Genomic DNA, 25,516 nt, shown 5'->3' with positions numbered 1-25,516 from the left:
AGGAAAGAAAAATTAAGAAAAAATTATTAAATACTAGATGTAAAATTTGTAATTATGATTTGTTTAGCTTCCAATATAGTTCTAATGTATATATCTATAAACTAAACATTTGAGCTGATCCTAGGAATATTCAACCTTATAGTGGTCATCCATCTTCAAATATATAATATAATCAAGTGATTAATTTGATATATCACTATTTAATAAAGCAAAATAATTATTCAAAAAAGCACAATATATTACATTAATTATTTTTTTTATAAAGTAAGGAATTAAATGAACTTTTGATATCAAAATTTGGCTACTTTTTTGAGATGGAAATTATACAAGCCTAAAATAAATTAAAAAAAAGACTAATATTTTCCTACACACATTGTCTATTTTTGTAATTAAATACCTTAAATTTTTATTTTTTTATCTTTGATCCTGAAATTTTACTTGTTTAAAAGAAATACCTTAAACATGCATTCATCCTAACCTATTCTTAAATTTAATTACCTCTGTTTGTAAATAAACCCCTAAAAAATTATATATATATATATATATATATATTAGATATTCTCTTATTTTAAATCGCAATTGTTTATTGGTTACTTTTTTCGAGCATTAAAACACTATAAACTTTAGACGTTTTAAAAATTAATTAAAAGTTTTGCGATTACTTTTCCTCGTTTTCTATTTTTATTGTTCTTAAATCATATCTTTTATTCATTTTCAATATGAAAAAAAATAAATTATTTATTATTTAAGGAGAAACTAAAGTTTAAATTAATTATTTATAAAATTGGAATCGTCTTGAAGTTTATATAGTGTCGATTTTAAAAGGATTAAAGTTTAAGATATTTATTTACATTAAAAGAAATTCATTACTATTAATATTTGTGTACACGTGATAAATATATATATTCAACAAGTTATTGTTATATTTTATAATATTATATCTTGATTTCTAAATTATTATTATTTATTTTTAATTTTTTTTATACAACACTACAAGAAAATCATGATTAGTTTCTATTATTGTTAAATGATTTCTAAACTGGTATCTAATTAGCAATCAATATTTTTGTTACCAAATTTAGAATCTAAATAATTGGTAGTTAAAACCTTGATAGTTAATTATATACCAATTTATAAACTATTTAATAATAATAGAAATTAATTTAGAAACCAATTTTTTTTAGTTTCTAAAATAGTCTTTAATTTAGTTACTATAACAACTAATTATTTTTTGTATTTAAAATTGATTTCTATTTCATGATTTTCTTGTAGTGCAACTTTTGATTTGATAGTTTTAGAAAAAAATAATATAATAAAAAAATAAATTTGTAATTAAATGATATAGAAAATTATTAAAATATTATTATTATTGGTTGTTAAGTGGGTGTAGAAAAATGGTTGAAGATGAAAGTATCAACACATTTCCTTTTCACATATTCTTCTCTTAATAACATATTCTTATATGGACATTTTCGTAAACATTGTACCATCAAACGCTCTACAACTAGACACTAATGTATCTAGGACTAATATAGATGTTTCACCAAATGTTGTATCATTAGACTATTCACAAGGTGGCTTCACTAGCTCCTAAGTCTCATTTTTCTACATACATTTCGTCTTTTCATGCATGACCATATTTCACTTATCACCTTATGAAACATAACTACCTTAGATGATTCCACCTCTTTCATTGTGACCAATGGATAGGTCAAGATACCATCAAACTCATATCTCCCTAGTTATCGTTATTGCCTTTGAGACCTTTAAATAAATGTTTAATGATCATTGTTGTTCTACTAGACAATTGGGTGCATCATTTATAAACGTCGTAGATGTATCAAACGATTCCTGCAAATAGAACTCCACTTGTTCTTGGACTCTCTTTGACTCATGCACTTCTCTAATTGTCTCCTCAAATTTCATATGAAAATAGAGACTTTATTAAACATAAAATCTCTATAGACAATCACTCATTTCTTCAATGGTGATAATACTATGAAGCATTTCATTCCACTTTCACAACCAACAAACATTTTATTCCTAGACTTGGATTCAAGCTTACATTTATCTACATGATAGTAAGACACTCAAACACCTCTAATATTGAATAGTCAGAAGACTTGCTCGATTATACCTTCTTGCATAATCTAAGGTATTTGTCATGATCCCAATTTTCTGTGCTCCCATTTATGGATCCTTTTATTACTAATACGAGACATCTAGGCTAAATGATAACTCAATTTTGTCCATGTTCATCTTTTCCAGTATATTCATAAACATTAAATATAAACTAATTTTAAAGAACAAAAGTAATTAGTTGTTATAATGACTAAATTAGAGACATTTAAAGACTAAAAATATCATTGGTTTCTATTAATGATAAATAGTTTCCAAATTGGTATCTAATTAGTTCACGTCAGAGTTCGATTCTCATAAAACCATTCTTGTTCACGTGAGAATTTGATTCTCAGGAAACCCGAATTCTCACATTTAGTTTCCAGAATTCTGGTTTTCAGGAAGACGAATTTTGGGGGTATTTTTTTTTTCCGATGATGAACATGAGCGGAGAAAGTTGGTTTGGTGGGTCATCAAAATGCGGTTTCTGAAAAATATAATTTTGACTTTCAGTGTTCGAATTTGGTGTATGAATGTTCATACGCAATTAATTATGCAGTAACAAGTTTTAGAATTTTGTTTTAGATTTTTCTTGCTTTTGTTGAGAGTGAATGGAAAAGTATAAAGAAAAAATAAAATAAAATCTTTTTTGTGTATAAGAAATGTTTTGAAAATTTTAATTAAAAGTTGAGAGAATAAATTTTAAATGAGAGGGGAAATTATTAAATTATGTAAGGTTAAATATTTATAAAATTGAAATAGAAGGAAATATAAAGTTTGGAAATTTAAAATTTGAAATATTAAAATTTATAAAGGATAATATTAAGGTAATATGGGAAAAATAAATGAAAACTGTTTTGTTTTTTTGCATTTTTCTATAATAAATTTGAATTGTGGAGACTAAATTCTAATAAATTTGTAAATATTTTTTTATAATAAATTACAATATTAGTACCAAAATTAAATGTTAGTATTTTTTTATTTATTAAAAAAAATCAAAACAAATAAGTAATAACAATTATGAAAACTAAAAGTCGAAGTTATATTTTAGGATTTAGGGTTTGGAAACCCTAAACCAAATTATACCAAATTATGCTGAAATAAAAAACAAATGTGAGAATTTTGTTTATCAAATGGTGCTATCCAAGAAATTAAATATCCAATGATGCTATCAGGGAAATAACTCTCAAAAAGTGTATCATTTGCGGAAAGAAGTCTTGATATTCATTTCAAAATAAATAACATTTATTGTATAAATCTTAAGAAATTTTTGAGGTAACACATGCATCAATATTTATTACATAAAATATTTATTTAACATTTTAAGAGTTAATTAGTGTAATTAATACAAGAAATAAAAAAATAAAGAATTTTGTTACAAAAATCTAAATAAAAAATCCATTCATTTTATGTGAACTAAAACTATATTTAAGTACAAAATGTATAAAAATAAGGAAATTCATTGCTTTAGAAATCCCTATAAAAACTTCATTACACCTTGTGAAAGAGTTTAAACATAAATAACTTTGAAACCCTAATACAACCCCTTCTTTTGATTTTCATAACATAAGATTATAATTTTCAAAGCTCACAACTAACTACTAAAATTCCAAGAAATGATTTCTGCATAATATTTTTTTAAAAACTAAAAAAATAATTATACTTTTTGGAGAATTAGTTTTTACAAACTTTTAAGAAACTAAAAAAAATAATTACAATAAACTAAATTACTAAACATACGTAATAATAAATAATTGTCACAAACTTCGATGATGAAATAACAAGGTATCAGTGAATAGTGACATGACATAATACTTTATCAAATTATGGTATGACAAAAACATGTTCTTACTGGACCACATTAGTAACTTCAAGTTAAATTATTTACCTTAAATGTCGAAATTTATTAGTATCTTCTCTTTTCTTCTTTCATATATTAAAATACAATAAACTGTAGATTTTAAAAAAATAGAAGTAATCTAAATTAAGTATAAAGTCTATTTGATTTTTATAACCTTAAACTTTGTTATTTTTTAACATTTGAAAAAAGTGGTTTATAAAATAAAACTAACAAAAATACCTGGGATTTAAAATAAATAAATAGATGAAAAAATAACAGTTTCTCAAAGAGTGGCTATTTATAAAAGAGATGAAGTTCAAAAAGGTTAGATACTCTTTTCAACTACTAAACATGATTAATATAAAGTAAGTGAAATTAATTATCCAAGTGTTCATTGCACATTAATAGCATTATTCTTATGATTGGATTCTCTGACACCAAAGGTATGCTTCTTATTACCCTCTGGTTTTTTTCAGCAAAAGAAATGATAAATTTTAATTTGTTGAGCATCTTTTAGTCATCGTCATCCAAAAGGCTAAATGCTTGTTCTGGTTTTCGTCATGTCAGTGAAATAAAAGCAACCTTTGCTGTGAAAAAGGGTGTTTGTACAATACCCTTTGTGAAATCAAAGCCACCTTTTGTGTGAAAAGGAAAGCTGGTGGTACAATACCCTTTGTAAAATCAAAGCCATCTTTGGTGTTAGATATTTTTCTCTCTTTTCCATGTCCATTCATGATCTTGAGTAAATTATCTGATGCACAAAAGTTAGATACATTTCCTAGGTTTTCTCACCATTGATCTCCAATTGAAAATTTAGCTACAAAATGCAAACTTAGGTAATGAAATTCATGCTTTAAGTTTCAATTCCAATGACACATTTGAAATGGTGTAAGTTTTTTGCTTAAAACAAGGCATTGTTTTGATGCAACAATGGACAGATTCTCTTCCTGAGTGGAGGAAAAAAAAGTTAGAACAAACTGATTATCTCCCATGATTAGTAATTAGTACTTGATTAGTGAGGAACCCCAAGATGCCAAAGTAAACTCATGAAGCCATGATAATGGCTATATTGTGAATAGTAGAACTACAATATTTCTCATACCTTTTTTTCTTAAAAAAACATGGAGTTATAAAGAACCTAATAACAATTAAAACAAGGCTTTGGATGGAAAAAGTGTCACATAACTATTGAACTGACATACCAGAATCAACCTCACAGTAATCCACAAGGAGCTTTCACTCACTGGTACTCATATTTACAAAACCTCTACAACTAGGTACAGATCTCAGAATGGAGCTGATCCTATTCGGCGAAGTTGATACTTAGGTTCAGGAGGTGGTGTGCTTGGCAACATCTTCTCTATCTCCTGCAAGTTTAGCAAAATTTATAAACAAGTCAGTCTAATATGGTAGAAATAAGAAAGTAAGCATGTCCAATTATAATGAATCAGCATCGAAAAACATGTTGGTAGGTACTCATGATTTTATCAAGTAAAGAGTGATGATGCTAACATTCTGAATACATGCAATGACAATTTTTGTAGTATATAGCTGCATGAAGGATTTATAATCCAACATTTTTGTAATAATGAACTGCAATTGTGCAATGAGCAAGGAAAGTAAAGCTTGTAAACCAAAGTCTAACTCACTGTACCCAAAAAATCAAAATACATTATCCAAGACACAGTTCAAGATGTGGACCAGTGCATGAAAGCAATGTTTATATTTGGTGACAAGTAATTGTGCTCTCTATATAGCTAAAACATCACAAGGCATAGACAAAAGGGGCAAATCTAATGACAGCAAGAGAGATGCATCCAAATAAATGCCATCATCACTCATCAAAGCTGTTTTGGTAATGACTCAAACCAATTCCTTTGATGTTACAAGATTTGATTGTGATTGATCCCTCAACTTTAAAAAGCTTATAAGCCCTATTCCAACATTCTTCCACCATTTTCCTTTCTAAAAATTAAGCCAACTACCATTATAATCATCATAATCATGACAAAGCCACATAATCATCATAAAGACACATCCCATTGCACAACTCGGGGTAGGATTTAACCAAAAACCAAAAGAGAAAAAAACGATATAGCTCTACAATCTAATTTTTCAAAGGAATAAACTGGTTTTTTCAAAGTATATCAAGGACATCATATTGATCAAAGTGCAATTCTATTTTATTTCAATATACCAGAATCAATTATGACAGTCCAAAGTAACCCCTCACCCCAGCTTCCATAATCCAGGTGATACAAACCCAGGGATTGATCAGTGATTTGTGTACAGAAGAAGTGTGATTGACCAAAACCACCATACATGATGAAACAGTTTAATTTAGAGCGAAAATAAATGCAGGGTAGCAAATTATGGTATGCACCAGAAATATAAAAAAGGACAGACAGATTATTACAATGCTAAACAGCTGCTAGTTAATAAAAAAGCTAAGGAGAAATATGACACTGGTATAAACATGGTGCATCACAATGCATAGAAATAAGTTGCTTTCATAAAATTCTAAAACACAAGGATAATGTAAAAGCAGAAGAAAAGAAGTGTCCTTTGACTTGAATCATAATAGGGAAAAGAAAATATCTAAAAATCACGTGATTGTATAATCCTGCTGCAGAATAGTAATGTTAAAGTTTTCAAGATGTGGAATCCAGTTCTAGTAAACCAAAGTTTTATACAGATCTACCTTGCTTAATCTTTTGGAAGGGGCTGAGAGTAAGACATGTGTTAAAAATGATTGAAATGCATCAGCACATTTGAAAAACAGAATGGAAATGAAAGAATGCAACAAAAAAAAAAAATCCCCATCATTAGCTCAAAGGATAAAGGACAAACAAAGGACAAACCAAAGATAAAGGACCAGTATGAAAAAGCTTCTTCCCCAGATCCCTTGTTTATGTTTCTCATCTCATAATATTTCCTCCCAGCAAAATTATGTAATGCAGAATTTTTTTTTTATATTGAATCTCCTCAACCATCAACACACCATGCTGTATAACGAGAAGTTTGTGAACATTAAATCACTAGTTGCCAGATACCAGAATTATACACTTCAAAGATTACAAACTCATGAAGCAAAGAAGCTGTGAATGTCAATCAAACATCAGAGTTAATTATTCCCAACCAAGTCACATAAGAAGCAAACTTTTGAATGGTTGAGGAAAATATTTCATGGTCAACAAAAACTCCTTAATACTTGTTAATTCAAGTCTTGATTGATGATGAATCATAATATGCATAGTTTTCTTTGGAATTTAATTTGAATTAACAGCAAAACACGGTCAAGGCAATTTAAGTAGAACTTCAAAGCAGAAACTACCTGTCGTTTCCTCAGCCTTTCATTTTCCTCTTCCAGACGCGAGACTTTATGCTCCAATTCATTTGTGTATGCCTGTTTATGACATTGATGATTCAGGATAAGGATTTTACTATGGAAAAAACTAATTACAGGATAAAGACACACATAACGTGACACTCAAAATAAAGAAAAAGAGCACCTGTTTCCTTGCTCTTGAACGGGCAGCAGATTCTCTATTTTTTATCATCCTTTTCTGTCTCCTCTCAACAGTCTTCTCCATCATGTCCTCAGGAGTGCCCCTTTTTCTTCCAGGAGTATGTGAGTCTGACATTGTTCCCATCAGAGGCGATGGCATTGCGACCACCTGGCTATCTGCATACGAAACATCCAATGAAGCTCCAGGCCCCATGTGCATTGGTTGTGCCATACCCTGGCCTGGCATATAGATCTGCATCAAACCTTGCTGTGGATGCTGATATTGTGCAGGTGGATACTGTATCCACTGTCCTTGTGAAGGAAACTGTGGTACTACCATGTTTGAATCAATCCCAGCAACAGGACCAGTATTCTTTCGATTAGATGTTTCTGCAACAACTCCTGCTTTCACCAAGAAATCCTCCAATGTCATTTCTCCCAAAGTAGGCTGTCTGTCTCGGAACTTCTTCTCCTCAATGATTTTGTTTTGTTGGATATCTTTCCAAACCTCATCCACAGTCTTCTTGCTTAGTGCACCAGTCAATGACAGACTAGCCTGACGCTGCAGAGCCGCTTGACCAGCTTGTGGCGTGCCCTCATGCTCCATACCAACGGTCTGGCCTGCCTCCACAGTCCACACATTTTTTAGAAGCTCATCAAGGTTCATACTACTTAGTGGCTTCCCTAAATCACCCAATTGATTCTGAACCTCATCCAATGTGAGACTATACATTGAGTTTTGCCGCACCAGAGGCTGGACTTGTGACTGTTTTCCATTACTGTCTTTACCACCACCTTGAGATCCCATGGTTTGAGTCCCCATTTACCAATTATAACTGTCAACAATTCAGTTCACACATAAAAGACTGAAACCAACTAATCCACATCTTCAACCCTGTCCCAGAAAATCAGAATCTGATAAATAAAAGAAATCAAAATCAAAATCACCTTGTTTGTAGGGATAATCCATAAGCTTTTAGAATCCATAATAACCTACATGTCTAACATGCATTCCAACACACTGAAGAAAACCGTCAATTGTAGCAAAGCAAGAAAATTTCAAAACTTTTTGTCAAACATGATATCATGCACATGTAGCTGACAGAGTTGCAATTTCCTATGAAAAAAATAATTTTAAAAACATAACTCATGACTCAAACCAGTCAAAAGAGAAAAAAAAGCAGAGATCTTGTAAGTTAGCAGCAGGATGCAAGGTACATTTCATTTCCTCTAAAAATGAAACCTACCAAACATGAAAACAGTGAAAGTTGTTAGTCTAATACATTCACAACACGAAACATATTGAGGAAATAAATTATGACTAAAGACAAAAATGTAATGATCGAGATCAATCAAATCCAGAATTGAAGCAGAGGATAAACTCTAGAAGGACAAGCAGATAAAACCAAGTGAACATGTCATACTAAAATCCAAAGAACCACTGTAAACTCAAGCAAATGAAAACATGAAAGGTACACTCCTTGCACACAAATAAAAATGTTACTTCGAAAAGCTTATCAGAACATTGAATATTACTTAAAAAAGGGTTATTAGAACATTGATCCCTTGCATGCAAGCTCGGAGAAACAGTCAACAAAATAAAAATTTCAATAAAACCCAAAATTCCATATTCAAAACATATGAGTGTTCTCTAAAACTTCAGCATTAAAATCCAGGGCCCATATTCCCACAAGTCTTACTCACAGAACACCAAAATTGAAAGTTACACAAATTCATCCCAAGATCTCCAGACACCGAAGAGAACGAAGAAAAACACCCGGAATTCAAAATCAAATCTTTCAGAGAAGAACTTGAAAGGAAAACCATTTGCATGCAACCAATTGAGCTTCACTATTGAAAGACCAAAAGAAATAGAAAAAAGTATCTGAAAATATTCTAAGAAACAAAAGGGTGTGAGATCAAACCCACCACCAGAAACCCAGTATTTGTTTCCAACATGCAGTGATAAAAATCCAAAATTTGAAGAGCAAAACATGATGGAAAAGAAAGAGTGTGATGTAAGGAATAAAAGCGCGTGAGAGGGAGAAGAGAAGAACCTTCTTTTTGTCGTGTGTGTCGGAGAGAGATAGAGGGATCTGAAGGAGGGGAGTGAGAGATTGAAAAATGGGTTTTGGAGCGAAAATCAGAAGAAGGTATAGGTGATGAACAAAGGTTTCACAACAACATAAGTGTGTGTTTGTGCATTCGTGCGTTGGTCGAAGAAAGACAATCCAAGGTGGGTTTGTGTGACTTGTGAAAGAAAGAGAGATTTGAGAAATAGAGAGAATGAAAAGATGCAAAGCCAAATGGCAACTTCTCCCTTTTTATACATAAAAAACACTTCAATTTAATCACGTACATCTTCTTTCTCATGGGACAAAATTGTAAAACAATAAATAATTACAAATTCAACTTCTTTCTTTTTTTTCTTTTTAGTTCATCTCCTAATAACAAAAAAAAAACAAACCTCACCTTAAAGTCCACTTTGTAATATGGTATCAGAACTGATTTTATCGAATTGAGTTACGCTTAAAGTCCACTCAAATTGAGTTAGACTTAAAGTCCACTGGAATTGAGTTAGGCTTAAAGTCCACTTCGTAATATGATATCAGAATCATTTAAAGTCCACCACGTAATACACTCTTTCATTTATATTTTAATAATTTAATATTTTAATTACTGTTTTTAATGCATCTCATCTCTTAATTAATTAATGTTATAGTTTCAACAAACTTTAGAATTTATTTTTAAAATGGAAATGAATGTTGTCAAGATTACAGTTTCTTTAATTATGATTTTATTTTTTATGGATTGAAAATATAAATTTAACACATGTGATTTTTTGTCAGAATTTTGGACGATTATTATGTTTTTATCGAATATTACATAACTACTTGGGTGGAGTGATTTTCATTGATATTGATTCGTTAAATTAGGAGGTGTTTGTATTATTTGACAGTAATAAAGACATGCATTCAGATTGAAGATAGAAAAGAATTTATATTGACGATACACAATTCTGATACCAGATTTACAAGATAATATATTATAATGGATATTAAAATTATTCATTTTTAAATAAATTAGAAAAAATTCAAATAAGAAATTTCATAATATTTAAATATCTTTAAACCAGAAAAAGACGCGTGGTTTAAAAGAATGTGTAATATAAGATTTTATTTTGAAGTTTTCAAAATTAAAACTGTAAAAAAATAATTACAAATTGTACCTTAATTTTTCCAATAATAACATCTACTTATTTTATATTATTTTTTAATATTTAAAACCATGATTTGGAGAGTTAATGAAATTAAATTAAATATTTTCATTTTATGTGATAAATTAGTAATTTAAGAAGATTTTGTTTATTATAACTTGATTTAAGAGATAAAATAAATTAGAATTAGAAAATTAAAAATTGAAAATTAAAAATTCAATATAAATCAAAATATATGTTTTTAGTTTAGTTTAATTCAAATAATACTTATGTCTAAACTAAAGCATGTTGAGTTTGTAAATGTGTGGAATAGTTTTGTTTGATTCATATTATTTTTAACAATAAAAATATTGAAAACAAATCTCTCTAAAAAAACCCTAAACACACTGAAGATTCAAGATTCAAAGCTTCTGTTTAGAGAATTATCTCATTAAAATACAAGTATAAATTTTAATAGTTAATTAATTACCCAACATATGTGGATTTTCATATTCTATTTCATAATGGGTGAGTTTGTATATAATTTAATTTTAAAAACACCTATTTAATAAAGTTATCAGTTTTTTTTTATATTTGTCTGATATGTTTATTTTAAATTAAAAAGTTTTCTTCTTATTATACGAATAAAATCCTATTTACTTTTCAAATAAGTAGATATTTTAAAATTTACTTATTTAAAAAAATATTTATTGTAAGTTTGAGCATATTAACCCAGTATTTCTTGATAGATTTGGATGTTAAGAATTTTATTTCTTATTAAAAAATTTAATCAAAATTTAAATATTTTTAATTGAATTTTTATAAAAATAATCTGTTTTAATGTATATGTTCAAAATGATTTTTTTTTTTATCAAGTACTCCGTTCTTTAATATTGTTGTTAATGTAATTAGGTAGTTATTTTTTTTTATCTTTTACTCATTCATAAATTTTAGTCTTTTTTTTCTCTAATTTTTTATAACTCGTAACTTAATATATTTTTAAAGAAAAAACGAGCAAGTTTATAGACAAATTAGAAGAGATTGAAGAAAGAATAAACGAATTGATGGATAAATTTTAAATAAAAAAATTAAAAGTAACAGTCACGTTATTCTGAGATAAAAAAAGTTAAACAACAAACCTTCTTAAATGAAAACAAGAAAGATTTTAAATATAATTATTTTTTTATAGAATAATTAAAAATATCCAAATTGAGAATGTTCTTAATTAAGTGCATTCAAAGTTACGAAATAGTTATATGATCCAACGTGGTTTTCAATAAAAAACAATAAATGCATTAAACTTTTATGAGTTGTAAACTTATAACTTTTTTAAATAAAGAAAAATAATACCGTTTGAATTTTAAAAATAAACGTTAAATAAAAAAAATGTTTAAAAATTGACTACTAAAAAAAATTACTCAACAAATTATTATTATATATTTGGTTTACTAGCATATGTATGTACTCTTTTTTACACCATTTTATAATTCTTTATATAAAATAATCTTTTATTTTATGTAATCTTTATTATATAAAACTAAAATAATTGAATATATTATTTATTAAAGTTAGTCTTGGAAATGATAATGTGCTTAATATTTAAAGCAAAGACTTCATTAAAAGAATGGAAAGGGAGAAGACAATGTACCAAACAAAATGCATTACGTGTTCCCATTTTATTTTTTAACATCTCTATTCACCATTGATGCAACTATTTTAATGGATTCTAATATTTAGATTTAGTTTTTAATTTCTAATTATTGTTGATTTCATAGTTGATATTCAAAGTTATAAAGTAGAAAGAGATTGCACTACAACAAAATTATTTAATGACAATTAAATTAATTTTAAGGATACAAAGTAATTAATTATTGTAGTGAGTGTTATTGTACAAAAGAGATTTAGAGAATTTTATTTGTAAAAAATAAAAAATTTACTGGATGAACAATTAATTTCTCCGTTTTGATTTATGGGTGTTAACTTCATTCGTTTCTTCTTTAACTCTTTAGATTCGGTTGAACTCATTTTCTTTATTATTTTAATCACATTCATTATCTTCGATAAAACTCTCATTACTTTGTTCGTTTTTGATCAGATAGATACTTGCAAAAGTATTCTGATGCTTAAGTAAATATTTGGTATTTGGTACAATAAATACATATTAATGACATACTTTTTTTTTTAAAAGTTGTGCTTATTTATATGTTTCTGATGGATCTGTTATTATTGAGCCAAAATTACATGGATAGTAAAATAAATTTTATTTTATCAATTGATTTGAATAGTAATAGATTTAAACCACTTAAATATTTTTTTTGAATTTACTATTTGGATGAAACATAATAGTCTGTCATATTTTCAATCAATGCAAACATTTATTATTAGCGTAATTAATAAATAATTTTCATAAATTCATTACTTTAATTTTGATATTAAGTGTTTAACTTTAAATTAGAATTTATAGTTAATATTATAATATAACTTCTTTTTTATTTAAAAAGTATAATAACTTAAGTCTCATAATAATTTTGTTACATTAAGAAACAATTGATGTGTATTACATACATAATAATATAAAAATATAATTAAATTTTTTACTAAAGTATTAAATTTTATACTTTTTATTTCTAATAATATTAATAATTTGGGTGTTGTACTATAAATTTTTAAATTATTAATTAATTAAAACATGTATTTATTTAAAATGGTAAATAATGCATACAATATGTAAGTATATTCACATTACATTACTGATAGATTTCCAACTACAAGAAGTTTGTTGGTAATGTAGGAATGGGTAATTTTTTGAGAGACTTTTTTTTCTATTAATATATTATTATCTGAAATTCATGAGTAATTTACTTAGTAGAAATTTGTGGTAAATTCTTGGATAAATTACCATTGTATACATACTTAGATAGTTTATATATATATATATATATATATACACACACACTCGTATACATAATCATAGCAATTTATAATACATGTAAACTATTAAAAAAAACAAAAATATAAATAAAATTATTTAATTTATAAATGATCCAAATTTTTTTAATCAAATATGAAGATACAAAATCCATGCACTTTGTCTTGCATGTTTGTTGTGATGAATATTGGAGGACTTAGAATGTTTTAGCATTAAATACACCCTCTGTTGCTTTGAATGCATTAAATGAATTTTACCAACTAATATTACTCACTTTGCTTTATTTTATTTTATTTTTATCGTAATGACTTCACTTTTGGTGAAAAAATAGGTTATTCAAAATTTTGTAGCTAGTACAAAGAACTTAGATGTTGTCATTTTCTTTGCAGAGTGAGTCTTTTGACTCTGCTGGACTTTTTTAGTGAATTTTAAACTTTGAATACGAAAAATCTTGTGAATTTCATTGTTTTTTTAGGGATATTCTATATAAAAAATAAACAAACATAGTAAATTAACTTTTCATAGAGTGAAAATAAATGGCAAATGTACTTATCACACTTATATAATTGATGTTACATATTATTTTGAGAAATTATTCTTAAAAAAAAATCATTAAATAGAAACCAATTTTATAAATAAAAAATAATTAGTTACTATATTGACTAAATTAGATACTATTTTAGATATTAAAAAAAATTATTGGTATTTAAAGTAGTTTATATTATTAATAAATAGTTTCTAAACTGAGATTTAATTAATTACTAAGGTTTTATTTATCAAGTTTTAGATATCAAAATTCTAAAGCTGGTACCTAAAACCTTTGTAGTTAATTAGATACCTATTTAAAAACTATTTATTAATAATAGAAACTACTTTAGATATCAATAATCTTTTTAGTGTCTAAAATACTATATAATCTAGTCAATATAGTGATTAATTATTTTTGGTCTATAAAATTGATTTCTATTTAATGATGGTCTCGTAGTGTATAATATTTATAAGATAATTGTCACACTTATAAGATGTAACATGTTTCTATGATCAGAAAATCTAGATAGATGATGTTAATGCACATGATATTTAGAAGAAGACTTTCTTAAGATAGATTAAATTGTTTATATTTAGATTAAAATTAATATTTATTTGTACTTAATAAAAACTTAAATAGGACTTGTTCATTTAGCTTCTAACAAATATCCCCACTTTTATGGTGACAAACAATTTAATTATCAACTATCAAGTCTATTATCATGGATACATTTTTTGCTTGAATATGACTAAAAATAGAAAGCCTAAAAATGCATCAAATCACATATATATCAAAGTTTATATGCAATTGGTCAAATTCCATGATTAATTCATATATATATATATATATATATATATATAAACAAAAGATATGTTAGTCTTTTAAAGCATGGCAGGTGAATGTATCAAAGTAAATATATATGCTAGATATAGATATGATATTTGTCAAAGCATTATGATGTATTACATGAGGTAACAAAGAAATCAGAGCATAGAGTAACAAAAGAAAAAAAAACTCTATTATTTGATGAAACATTAAACTTATTACTAAATAGCTTTTTGAATCAATTTGATGTGCTTTATATGCCAGGTTTTCAAAAAGCTAAGTTATACTACTAAAAACTTGAGTAAATAGAAAAAAAATACTCCTAAATATTGTTACTTCTCAAATAAATATTTAATTTCTCCTCCTTAATTGTGTTTTTGATTAATATAATTTTTCTCTCACTATAAGAAATTTCAAATTTATCTATGAATTATTATGCATAGATACAAATCTGTAGATAGATTCAACTTTACATAGGAATATTATCCATAAATATTTATTGGTAAATTCACATTACATACAAATTATTACTTACCAATCTATATATAATTCAATATTATACATTGATTATTACCCATGAATTAATAATAATAATATTAATAGTAAAATTAATAATAATACTAACATTAATAATAATAATACTATTAATAATATTAATATTATTAATATTGTCATTAACATTATTAATAAAAATAATAATACTAACATTAATAAAATAATAATTATATTAATATGCCTAGTAATTATATATAATTTGTGTGTATGTATATGCTTCTAGTAATTACATGAGGATAAATTTATGTAAGTAAATGCTCTAGTCATCACATACGAAAATATTTTCATATATAAATGCTTATAGTCATTACATATATAAAAGTTTTCGTATATAAACACACCTAGCCATTACCCATAGAAAAATTTTCATATGTAAATGTGCTTAGTCACTACATAAAAAAAAATTATGTAAATTTTTGTATATTATTATTATTATCATTATTACTATTATTATTAATAATAAAAATATTAATATTGATAATAATAATTATAATAATAATAATGATAATATGAGAACAAAATTTCTTTGGTGTAGTTATTATAAGTTTTATATTTACTTTATGGGATATGAGTTCAATTCACTTCAACAACAAACTGTTAATAACAATAATATAAATACTAATCATAATAGGAAAAATAATAATTTTAATGTACCTAGTCATTTTATAGTCATTCTATGGAAATCCATGTATGTAACCTGGGAGTAATGGCTAATAAGATAGTTTTACATAGAGAAAACTAATTTTTTTGTAGTGTCTTCCTTTGTTGGGCAACATTAAAAAGTGATATGCTCATTTTTCATTTGAAGAGATCACCATGAAGCTAAGGTATAGTGATGGTGATCTTAGTTATATATGTTTGATGAAAATGGTCAAGCTTCAACTTCAATATTCATTTTTGTACTGTAGATCATGCTTTAAAGCAATCCTAGTTCTATGTAGCTTTTGCCTCAATAGATCAAACTCTTCCCTAGTAATTGTTGGCTCAAATAAAACAAGAATCAAGTAAGAGTCTTCAACATTTCTGTATCTGAAACCACCTTCAACAAGTATAAGTACCACATCTTCTAAGGGTAAAGTTAATATTGAGTAACTAATTGAAAATAGAAACAAGAGAGTAATATTTATAAGATACAAAAGAATTTAAGGCTTTTAATTAGGGTTAATCATATAATTATGCGGTTAGTAATTCTCATATATGGAGATTGAACACAAAATGAAAAGGAAATCATAAAAAAGTAAATCATTCTAAAAATTTCAGAAAAAACAATTGGTTACATGACCAAGATGACCTTTATAAGACCACATATTTCCTATTAATTAATCTTTGTATCTGGAAGTCTTTGATTCACGATCACTTCTCAATATCGGGGGTCTTGATCTCATAAGAGAAGTACCTACAAAGATACCCCAACGCTCAAGTCGTGGCATAAGAAATAATATTAGTTTTAAATATCTTGGGAGCAGTTGTCTATTTATACTATCCTTAATGGGCTTTTACCTGAATGGGTCATGGGGATGGACTCATGTTATTCTTAATCTTGGTTTATTCATGATTTAGTCATGATGATTATTTTTATATTATTTTTATCATTTGATTGGTTACATAAACATTGTATATGATTGTATTAAGATGTTCTCGACCTTAATAATGTACTTCTCGACCAGACTAGTACTTTTTGATCTTGACTGGTACCTTTAAGCCTTGCCTAATACTTCTCAGAAATATTGGCACTTTTCAAGTTGGCTAGATTCTTCTCGACAATATTGGTTCTTCGAAGTCTTGCCTGGTGCCTCTTAGCCAGACTAGTATTTCTCGACCTTACCTAGTAGATTAAGCCTTGCCTGGTACTTCTCAAGCTTGCCCAGTTTGTTTAATGTCTAACCTAAACCTTCTTGATTTATGAATCGTGTAGTACCCTGACCCCCATGTTTGAGTGTATTACGATGATTCTTGAAGGAAAATTTCATTTCTTTGCCTAGATTTCATTAGATATGTACGATATACTAACCTCCCAGGTTAGAGTAGGTGAAATCCTATCAAGAGTCTAAAACGTTTTGAGAGTATCTTAAGTGATGTGCATAATAAATGTTGGTGACGTTTATGGGTGTGAAGCAATGTGTTATCTTAACCGCCATATGCATTGCGGAAGAAGCAGAAAAGTAATTTAAGAATGAGTTTCTCTTGAAGGATGGTTATGATTGGGAGAATCATCAGGTTCATGAGTAATTTTCCAAGTATCACTAGTCCTCTATGCTTCGTTTGTTTGATGATGTTGATGTTGTTTTCTTTTGTGACTAGGCATGAATTAATTTGGTAAGGTTTTCTAAGGGTGAGTTACGTAAAAAAAGTTGTTCTCGAGCTTAATGTTATAGTTCATACATAATAAAATGTCGTAGCTGATATGCATAAATGCTCTTGGCATCCTGAACCGAGATCTTGCTTCCTTATATTTTCCTGATAAAGTTCACATGAAGTGAGTCATCCTGCATCGATATGTTGTTTTCAAATAACCTTATCGCCAGGGTTCCCATAGAGTGAATTGTTCTAGACTGAGTTATTGATTTAGAAGTTTTCTTTGTAGGGTTTATATGGAGTGAATCATCAGAGAACAAATTAAAAGAGGGTTTACATAATTTTCTAACCCTTTCCAGGCATTTTTTTTTTTTACAGAATGTCGAAGAAGAAGTAAAGGAAGAGATTCTTTAGATTTTACCGATTGAGGATTTGGTTATTCATGACTTAAAGGGACACAAATCATGACAATGTTGTATTATAGAGGCAGGAAAAATTTTACCTTGCTCCATGGTGGTTGTCAATGTTTTGGTTCAAAGTTTAAATGGTCTCAAATCAGAACATACTAGTTTAGTCATCCCTTGTTCATCATGACAAATGTATTTATAAGCCCTTATTAGTTATCAATTATCTTATAAATCTAAACTAATATTATTTAGTCTTTAAAATTCTCTTCAAAGTTAAAAGCATATAACTATCCAATAACATTTCATATTCATCTGGATAGATGTCCAAAAATTTCCAACAATTATGACTACTTTTTTCTTAAGTGACAATCTGATTGGTTGAGCGCAAATTGGCCTAACTAATTTCTTTCTACTGGAATGTTTTCGCTTGAGTTAAAAATATCATTTAAGTTAAGTTTTTTTTAAGGAAAATTCACTTGAACCAAAAAAAAAAAATCATTTGAGCAAAAGTTGCACCCTTGAGTCACATCATCACCGTCTCATTTTTGTTTAAAAGGTTTAGGGTTTTAAGATTTCAAAGTTATAAATTTTAAGGAAAAAATGAGTCAACTATCTGTGAAAGCTTTTTGCAAGGAGAGAAAAAATGAGTTAACGTGAATTGAAGACCTAGGTCATTATAAAGTAAAAATATTTAATTAATTTATGTAAAACCATTATTGAATCCAATAAAAAAAATTAGGTCGGGCTTGGATAGGGTTTTCTACATGTTTTATTAGGCTCAATAGAACACAATTTTCTCTTGTGTTCAATTCTATTGGATTAATTAACTCAAAATTTTGTTTTTTTTTAATTTTTAATTTCAAACCATTTTTAGTATTTTTTATTTGTTTAAAAATGGACTATATTATTTAATATTTAAATAATTAAATATTTAAAAAAACACGTTTAGTTATTAGAATAATAAATAAATTAAATAATAATTATATTATTATTATTATTGATACTATTTAATAATTTGATAGAATTTTTTTAACCCAATCTGCAGGAGATTGAGTTAGTGATTTTGATTGGATTTGACCTAGTTACAAATAGAACTCAATCTAATTTATTTCAATTGGATTGTTAGATTAGGTTGTTGATCCAATGATTGAGTAAGTTTAAGGTGAGTTAAGTTTGACCCAATTATAAAAAAAAATAAAATTTATCTGAATTAGGTAGAGTCAAATTGAATATTAAATAATATTACTTAAAGTTACAAGAAAATGACAATTTATTTAAACATGTAGGAATAAAAAGTAAAAAAAAAAAAGAGAGAGAGGTTGTAATAGCCGTTTTTTTAAAAGAGGATAAAATATATTTTTTATTATATAGTATACATTTTATTTTTGGTTTTTATAAAACTGTGTTTTCAAACAATCCTAGTAAAATTTATCTTTCTTGTCCTTAATATTTTCTTTGAGTCCTTTAATACATTCAATTTTTTTCATCCATCCTTGTATTATTTGAATTTTAAAAATCAATCAGAAACAAGGAAGACGGTTGGGATCAAACCATTTGCATTTGGCTGATTCTCCCAACACCATATAAATTCAAATTTGTATACACTATTCGAAATATACAAAGTTTCGGCAAATCCAGAATTAACATGTCACTTCCGTAAGCAAACATAAATAAGTTATGAATCTCAATCCTCAACACCATTTACAGCACACCATTCTGGATATGAAAATCCAGAACTCATAACTCACTTCCAGATATGATCATCCGAAAGCTTAAATGAAATATGAAAATGACCTTCCATATTTTGAAATCCGAAATGTATAAAAATCACTTCCCGATATTGGCATCCATAAGCAAATGTGTGAAAAGGGCATAATAGAATTTTAAAATTTTCATTGGTACCAGTCAAAATTGATTGGGTGCAAGTAATTGACTTTGCATTTTTGTTTATAATTGGGTCTGCACCGAATTTATGCATCGAATCAACTTTCGAATTTCCAAAATGATCTTTCATTCAAAAATTGAAAATCTGAAATTAAAAAATATATTTAAAAGAAATCCAAAATATCATTTTATGTTCTCAAAATAAAATTTTAGATTAGAATTGGAAAATTAAAATCTCATTCCCAAAAAACAATTCCGGAATACAAATTATACCTTCTAGCAAATATTTTTAGAAAACAAAATCTAAAAAATCCAGAAAAAAGATTCCAAAAATTCCTAAAAAAATTCTAGAAATCTAAATTAAAAAATGTATTTCGAAATACGAAAATATTTTGATTTGCACTCTCCACTTATGTTAAAACTAAAAAAGATATTTTTTTAACTTCACATAAGACATGCGTCAAAAAAACAGGTGCAAGAAGCAATGGCCTTATAATTATTGAACTTGTTCTATCATTTCATACTCGTGTCCACCACTCTAACTTCGACTTTCAAAATTTTCCCAAAATATATACATGATAAAAAATAAAAAAATTATTTCAAAATTTTGAAATAATATCACATATAATATAAAAGAACTTTCGTATAAGTTTTTTCTAAAAATTAACATTTAATTTATGTATAAATTAATTTTACTTTATGTAGGAGTATATATATATATATATATATATATATATATATATATATATATATATATATATATATATAATTTACATTTCGGAAAACAAAATCTGGAAACATATTTTGGAAAAGAGATTCTAGAAAACTACAGAGAGCATTTTGGTCATTTTGCATAAGTGATTGGGTGCAATTCTAAATTTGTTGGCTGTAGGAAGCAATTGCCCTAATTTTTACATCAATGTAAGAAAGAGAGACACCATACTTTACAGGCAATTACTTCCTGCACCCGATCAATTGCTTCCTGCACCCGACGAAGTTTTTAAATCCAACTATGCCCTTGTCTCTGGAAGCTATAAACGTGCCTACGGATGACAATATCCAGAACACATTGTTGTGTTTATGGATGGAATTATCCAGAACCCATATTGGTGCCTATGGATGGATTTATCCGGAATCCAATATTGGTGCCTATGGATAAAAAAATCTGGAAGTCAGAGTTGCTTATGGATGAAAAAATCTGGAAGTCATACACGTGTCTATGGATGGAAAAATCTGGACGAAACCATCCGTAGAACAATAACAAATACCGAATAAAAATATCCACAACTCAAATATAACTTCCGCACAAAAATATCCAGAAGCCACAAATTATAATTCCGCATAAATTTATCCAGAAGACACAAACTACAATTCCGAATAAAATTATCCGGAAGCCACTTACCTTCTCTTCTCCGACGATGGTTCATTCTCCGACATTCGCTCCTGGCTTCCTCTCCATTCAAGGGCTCCTTTAGAGGAAAAGTGCGAAGTCCTTGGGCATGGCGGCTAGTGCTATGCCGGCGAAATTGAACGGGACAAAGGTAGTTGACGGCTGCGGGTTCACTACGAAAACGAAGAGGACGACTTGAGTGCAGATCTCTTACTTAACCTAATGTCAAATTCATTAAGGGCAATTTAGTCTTTTCCTATCTACAATAAGGTGCCAGTTTGAAATGATCAGGTGCAGGGAGAATCAACCTACTTTACAAAGTACACACAGCTAAAGCAGTGATATCCAAAATCGATTATGATGATGCCATGGCAAAAATCATTGACGAATTTTCTAATCATTGGTGTTATGCGATAGCGGTGGACCCTTTGGTGATGACTTTGCCAAAGAACCAAGGAAGACCACAACCCTAAGTGAGTCACTTAAACAATTTTTAAATTATATCATATAATAATAGTTACATTCTAGTTAGTTTCTTTATTTTTATAGCTCAATGGTGCATGAATTATGGGCACACAACTCCCAACTTACAAAAGCTAGCAATCAAGATTTTAAGTTTGTCATATAGTTCATCAAGATGTGAATGCAATTGGAATGTATTTAAGCAAATAATAACTATTGTTCATGACATGACTCATTTCATTATCATCTTTTTTGTAGAATATAGAAAGAAATTAATTCACATTTTATTTATTCATAGTGCAGATTCATTAAAAAAAAAGGAATAGGTTGGATCACAAAATGTTGCATGATTTAGTTTACATAAAATATAACCAACAACTTGTTCAAGGATACAATATTAGGGATGAAATAAACTTTATTGTACTGAATGACATTGATGAGTGCAATGAGTGGTTAGTGGGACAAGTAGATGATGAGAATGATAATGAAAAGGGAGAAAATAAATTGGTTTTTCGATGATGATCCCACTCTTAATCAAGAAATTGTTTATGAAGCTTCAGGTGTTGGAGAACCAATAACTTATACAAGGAGACAAACAACTAGTAAAAGAAAGCAACCATCAAGTGATGGTATTGTCATTGGATCTTCCCATGCTTTTAAGAAAATCCAGGTGCAACTTCAACCCCAACAAGAAAGGACAAAGAAAATATTCAAAATTGGGGCTGAGAATGAATTGCATGATAACTCTAATTTCAAGTTTGAAAACTTACTTAACTTTGAAAAGAGTTTCTCTAAAGGGAAAGAGGAGAGATATGTCTCATTAGTTAATATTAAAGACAACTATGTTGAGATTGAAGAAGAGTCAAATAATTAGAAGTTTAAGACATTTATTTTATATTTTGTTGTTATTTTAAGTTTTGAACTTGAAATTTGTAGTATTTTGATTTGATGTTATTGTTATTTGAATTATATATGATTGTCTCTTTTATTTTGTATTACAATTATATTTTTGTATTTTTTAAAATTATCTACATGTACATATTGAATTTCTTTTGACTACAATGCTTCCACCATCAATTTTAATATAATTATTTATAAATTTATTTTTGTAGTTTTCACTGTTTTGACAACGAATATAATCTGGAATGGAGTTTATTATGAAAGTAGTATCATAGTCGTATTTGCCTAGTGGAAAAATTTAGCATACTACAAGTATATCCTAAGTTTGTTTCCAATTGTCAAAAAGGCTTCAAAATAGGAAAAGATTCCACTTTATACCATTTAAACTACCTTTTTAATTTTACTACTAATTTCACTTTACTTTTGCTTTAATTAATATGACAGTGAAGAGTGAGTACAAAGGAATTTCCCTCCTTTAAACATGAAAATCTTGTAGTTTTACTAAAATAGCCCCTATCCAAAATAGAAACATGGCCTAAAAATTGACATGATAACTATTGGAATTTGACCAGTGAAATTGTTAGCCACATGCTGTCATTCCTCAACCAGTTGCTATCAGTTAAGGGTATTGGTAAGGTAATCCACATTTGGAATTTCCCATTATACAACCTTCAAGTCTCAAAAACAACGTTGGAATTAGGACATGGTGCAAACTCAGTGAATTGGTTAGTGTTTCCTTTGTTTCAAGCAAACACTTCTTACAGTATACTTCAAGACTATCATTACTTGCATTTTTTGCAACCCGAGAGATACTGTTAGAGGCACAACAGGATGAAGAACTTAATTGTGTGCATGAAACTATATATAAATTGAGGAGGGTGATTTATTCGGCAACATCTAAGAAATAGTAACCAAGTGGAGATTCAAGATGAAGTTGAAATCCTTTGCTCACCTTCTCTTTATGTTGTTTTTTGTGGCCTTTTCCAACATCCAAATTTGCCTAGGAGACTGTGAGAATCTACAGGATACTTGTCCAGCAGTTCCACCCAATCAGAAGACCATATTCATCAATGGTCTACAATGCAAAAACCCAGTTAATGTAACAGCTCAAGATTTCAGGACCACAAAACTGAGCAATGCTGGCTCTACGGACATTTTTGGTGCATCTATGAAAATTGTGAGTGCTGCTGAGTTTGGTGGTCTGAATACTCTTGGCCTCTCCATTGGAAGAACTGATCTTGATGGGAATGGCCTGGTAAACTTCCACTATCATCCTAGAGCTACTGAGATGATCTTTGTTACCAAAGGTGTGTTGTTAGCTGGATTTGTTGATACCAACAACCAGTATTTCCAGCAGTTGATTAAAGTAGGTGATGTGTTTGTGTTCCCCAAGGCTTTGTTCCACTTCTATCTAAATACTGGTTTTGAAGAAGCCACTATCTTCTCAGTGTACAACAGCCAAAATCCTGGCTTTGTATCCCTTAGTCCTACTACTTTTGACACGACAGTGGAATCATTAGACAAGATCAAGAGAAAACTCATCTCACTCTCTGCCTCTGAAGCTCAAGATGTAAACAGTTTCATATCTCCAGAAATGGAAAGCATTTTCAGTTAGCCATTTCAACCTATTCTCTATTGAATTCCACAATATTAGTTCAATTACATGCAACAGTGTGTTTTGTTTGGTTATTTACTGTACTCCCAAGTTATATTATTACCTGTGCCTCATATCTAAGAGCGTTTCAACCCTTTTTCAGCATTATTATTTTATCCATAGAAATGAAACACTAGTTGGAAAAATTACAATCGAATAAACACGAATTTCCTAGCTCTATATGTTACTGGGAATCATGAGTCCGAATGATAACAGGAAGTAGAATGGAAGAGCAAAACAAATGCAACATAACACGAGATTCTCCTTCTTTGGAGTTCAGGTGTGAGAACTAAACACTTTTATTGTTCATTTATTCTAAATGTAGAATGGGGTTTGGCCTCTTTTATAATCATTGACCCCTTTTGTTATCAAGTGTATTATCAACTAACCATGACTTATGTTATTACAACAGTTTCAATAACGTTGTAACAACTTGTCATGGACTACTGGAATATACAAACACAGTCAAATTGGATTAGATGGTTAATACATAGAACATATGATATCAATGGTAATGGTGTTTAAAAGCACAGAAAAATAAGTCAATGCTCGAACTCATTTGAAATCACATTAGGTTGTTCCCTGGAGTCTCATCCAACTAATTTGAGAAAAGTTATTCATATCCTTTAAGTACATCTTCCACCAACTAAGATATCCAAGGATGTAAAATCAAGCAGATTTTCAATATCACAAATGGAAGACGGTTTGTGTTACACAAATTATAGTCTCGAGTTGACCTCAAAAGAGAGCACTGAAGAATAAGCACAGGATTAGCGAATGAGAATGCAATAATGAAACTGAAGGGGAGAATCACGTGAACAATGAGAATTTGAATCTAGAAGTGGCAACTAAAAAGAATTAAAGAGCTGAGATGTCTGCACAAAAATCAACTGGAGTTTATCTATCATAAAAAGATAGATGTTGCTGGCATTCTGCGTTGATGTTGGAACGTGTTCAATGTTCACAGGCGAATGCAGCCTCTATCCTATTGAATCTGAACTTTAAGGCAATTCAAGGGCCTTTA

At 28.4% G+C, this 25,516-nt stretch overlaps 2 protein-coding genes across 6 annotated transcripts; one reads left to right on the top strand and one right to left on the bottom strand.

The window, feature by feature from the left end:
• Window positions 1-4,997: 4,997 nt before the first annotated feature.
• Window positions 4,998-9,798, bottom strand: LOC137823904 (ABSCISIC ACID-INSENSITIVE 5-like protein 2). Of its 5 annotated transcripts, none has more exons than XM_068629268.1 (5): window positions 9,524-9,788; window positions 8,415-8,487; window positions 7,471-8,302; window positions 7,293-7,364; window positions 4,998-5,325 (listed from the first exon to the last, which is right to left on the bottom strand). In XM_068629268.1, the coding sequence occupies exons 3-5, from the start codon at window positions 8,287-8,289 to the stop codon at window positions 5,245-5,247; spliced, it is 972 nt and encodes a 323-aa protein (XP_068485369.1). In that variant the 5' UTR covers window positions 8,290-8,302; window positions 8,415-8,487; window positions 9,524-9,788; the 3' UTR covers window positions 4,998-5,244. The 5 variants fall into 5 exon arrangements, with proteins under 5 accessions (XP_068485369.1, XP_068485377.1, XP_068485334.1 ...); XM_068629276.1 differs by having other exon boundaries at window positions 8,415-8,709; window positions 9,524-9,764; XM_068629233.1 differs by lacking the exon at window positions 8,415-8,487 and having other exon boundaries at window positions 7,471-8,381; window positions 9,524-9,798.
• A 13,695-nt stretch (window positions 9,799-23,493) lies between these two features.
• LOC137821960 (germin-like protein subfamily 3 member 4) lies at window positions 23,494-24,568 on the top strand. The gene has a single exon (XM_068626787.2). The coding sequence runs from the start codon at window positions 23,767-23,769 to the stop codon at window positions 24,451-24,453; it is 687 nt and encodes a 228-aa protein (XP_068482888.2). The 5' UTR covers window positions 23,494-23,766; the 3' UTR covers window positions 24,454-24,568.
• Window positions 24,569-25,516: the final 948 nt, after the last annotated feature.

The sequence above is a fragment of the Phaseolus vulgaris genome, chromosome 11, assembly GCF_051622355.1.
Source record: "Phaseolus vulgaris cultivar YP4 chromosome 11, ASM5162235v1, whole genome shotgun sequence".
Lineage (NCBI taxonomy): Eukaryota > Viridiplantae > Streptophyta > Magnoliopsida > Fabales > Fabaceae > Phaseolus > Phaseolus vulgaris.
The sequence above is the reverse complement of the archived record's forward strand: the minus strand, read 5'-3'. Positions and strand labels throughout refer to the sequence as shown.

Excerpts from the sequence above, each read along its gene's own strand:
- LOC137821960 (XM_068626787.2), top strand. The coding sequence starts at position 23,767 with ATGAAGTTGAAATCCTTTGCTCACCTTCTCTTTATGTTGTTTTTTGTG.
- LOC137823904 (XM_068629233.1), bottom strand. The coding sequence starts at position 8,289 with ATGGGGACTCAAACCATGGGATCTCAAGGTGGTGGTAAAGACAGTAAT. Across the intron at positions 7,365-7,470 it reads GTTCAAGAGCAAGGAAACAG|GCATACACAAATGAATTGGA; the intron begins GTGCTCTTTTTC and ends TGTCATAAACAG. Across the intron at positions 5,326-7,292 it reads AAAGGCTGAGGAAACGACAG|GAGATAGAGAAGATGTTGCC; the intron begins GTAGTTTCTGCT and ends CTAAACTTGCAG.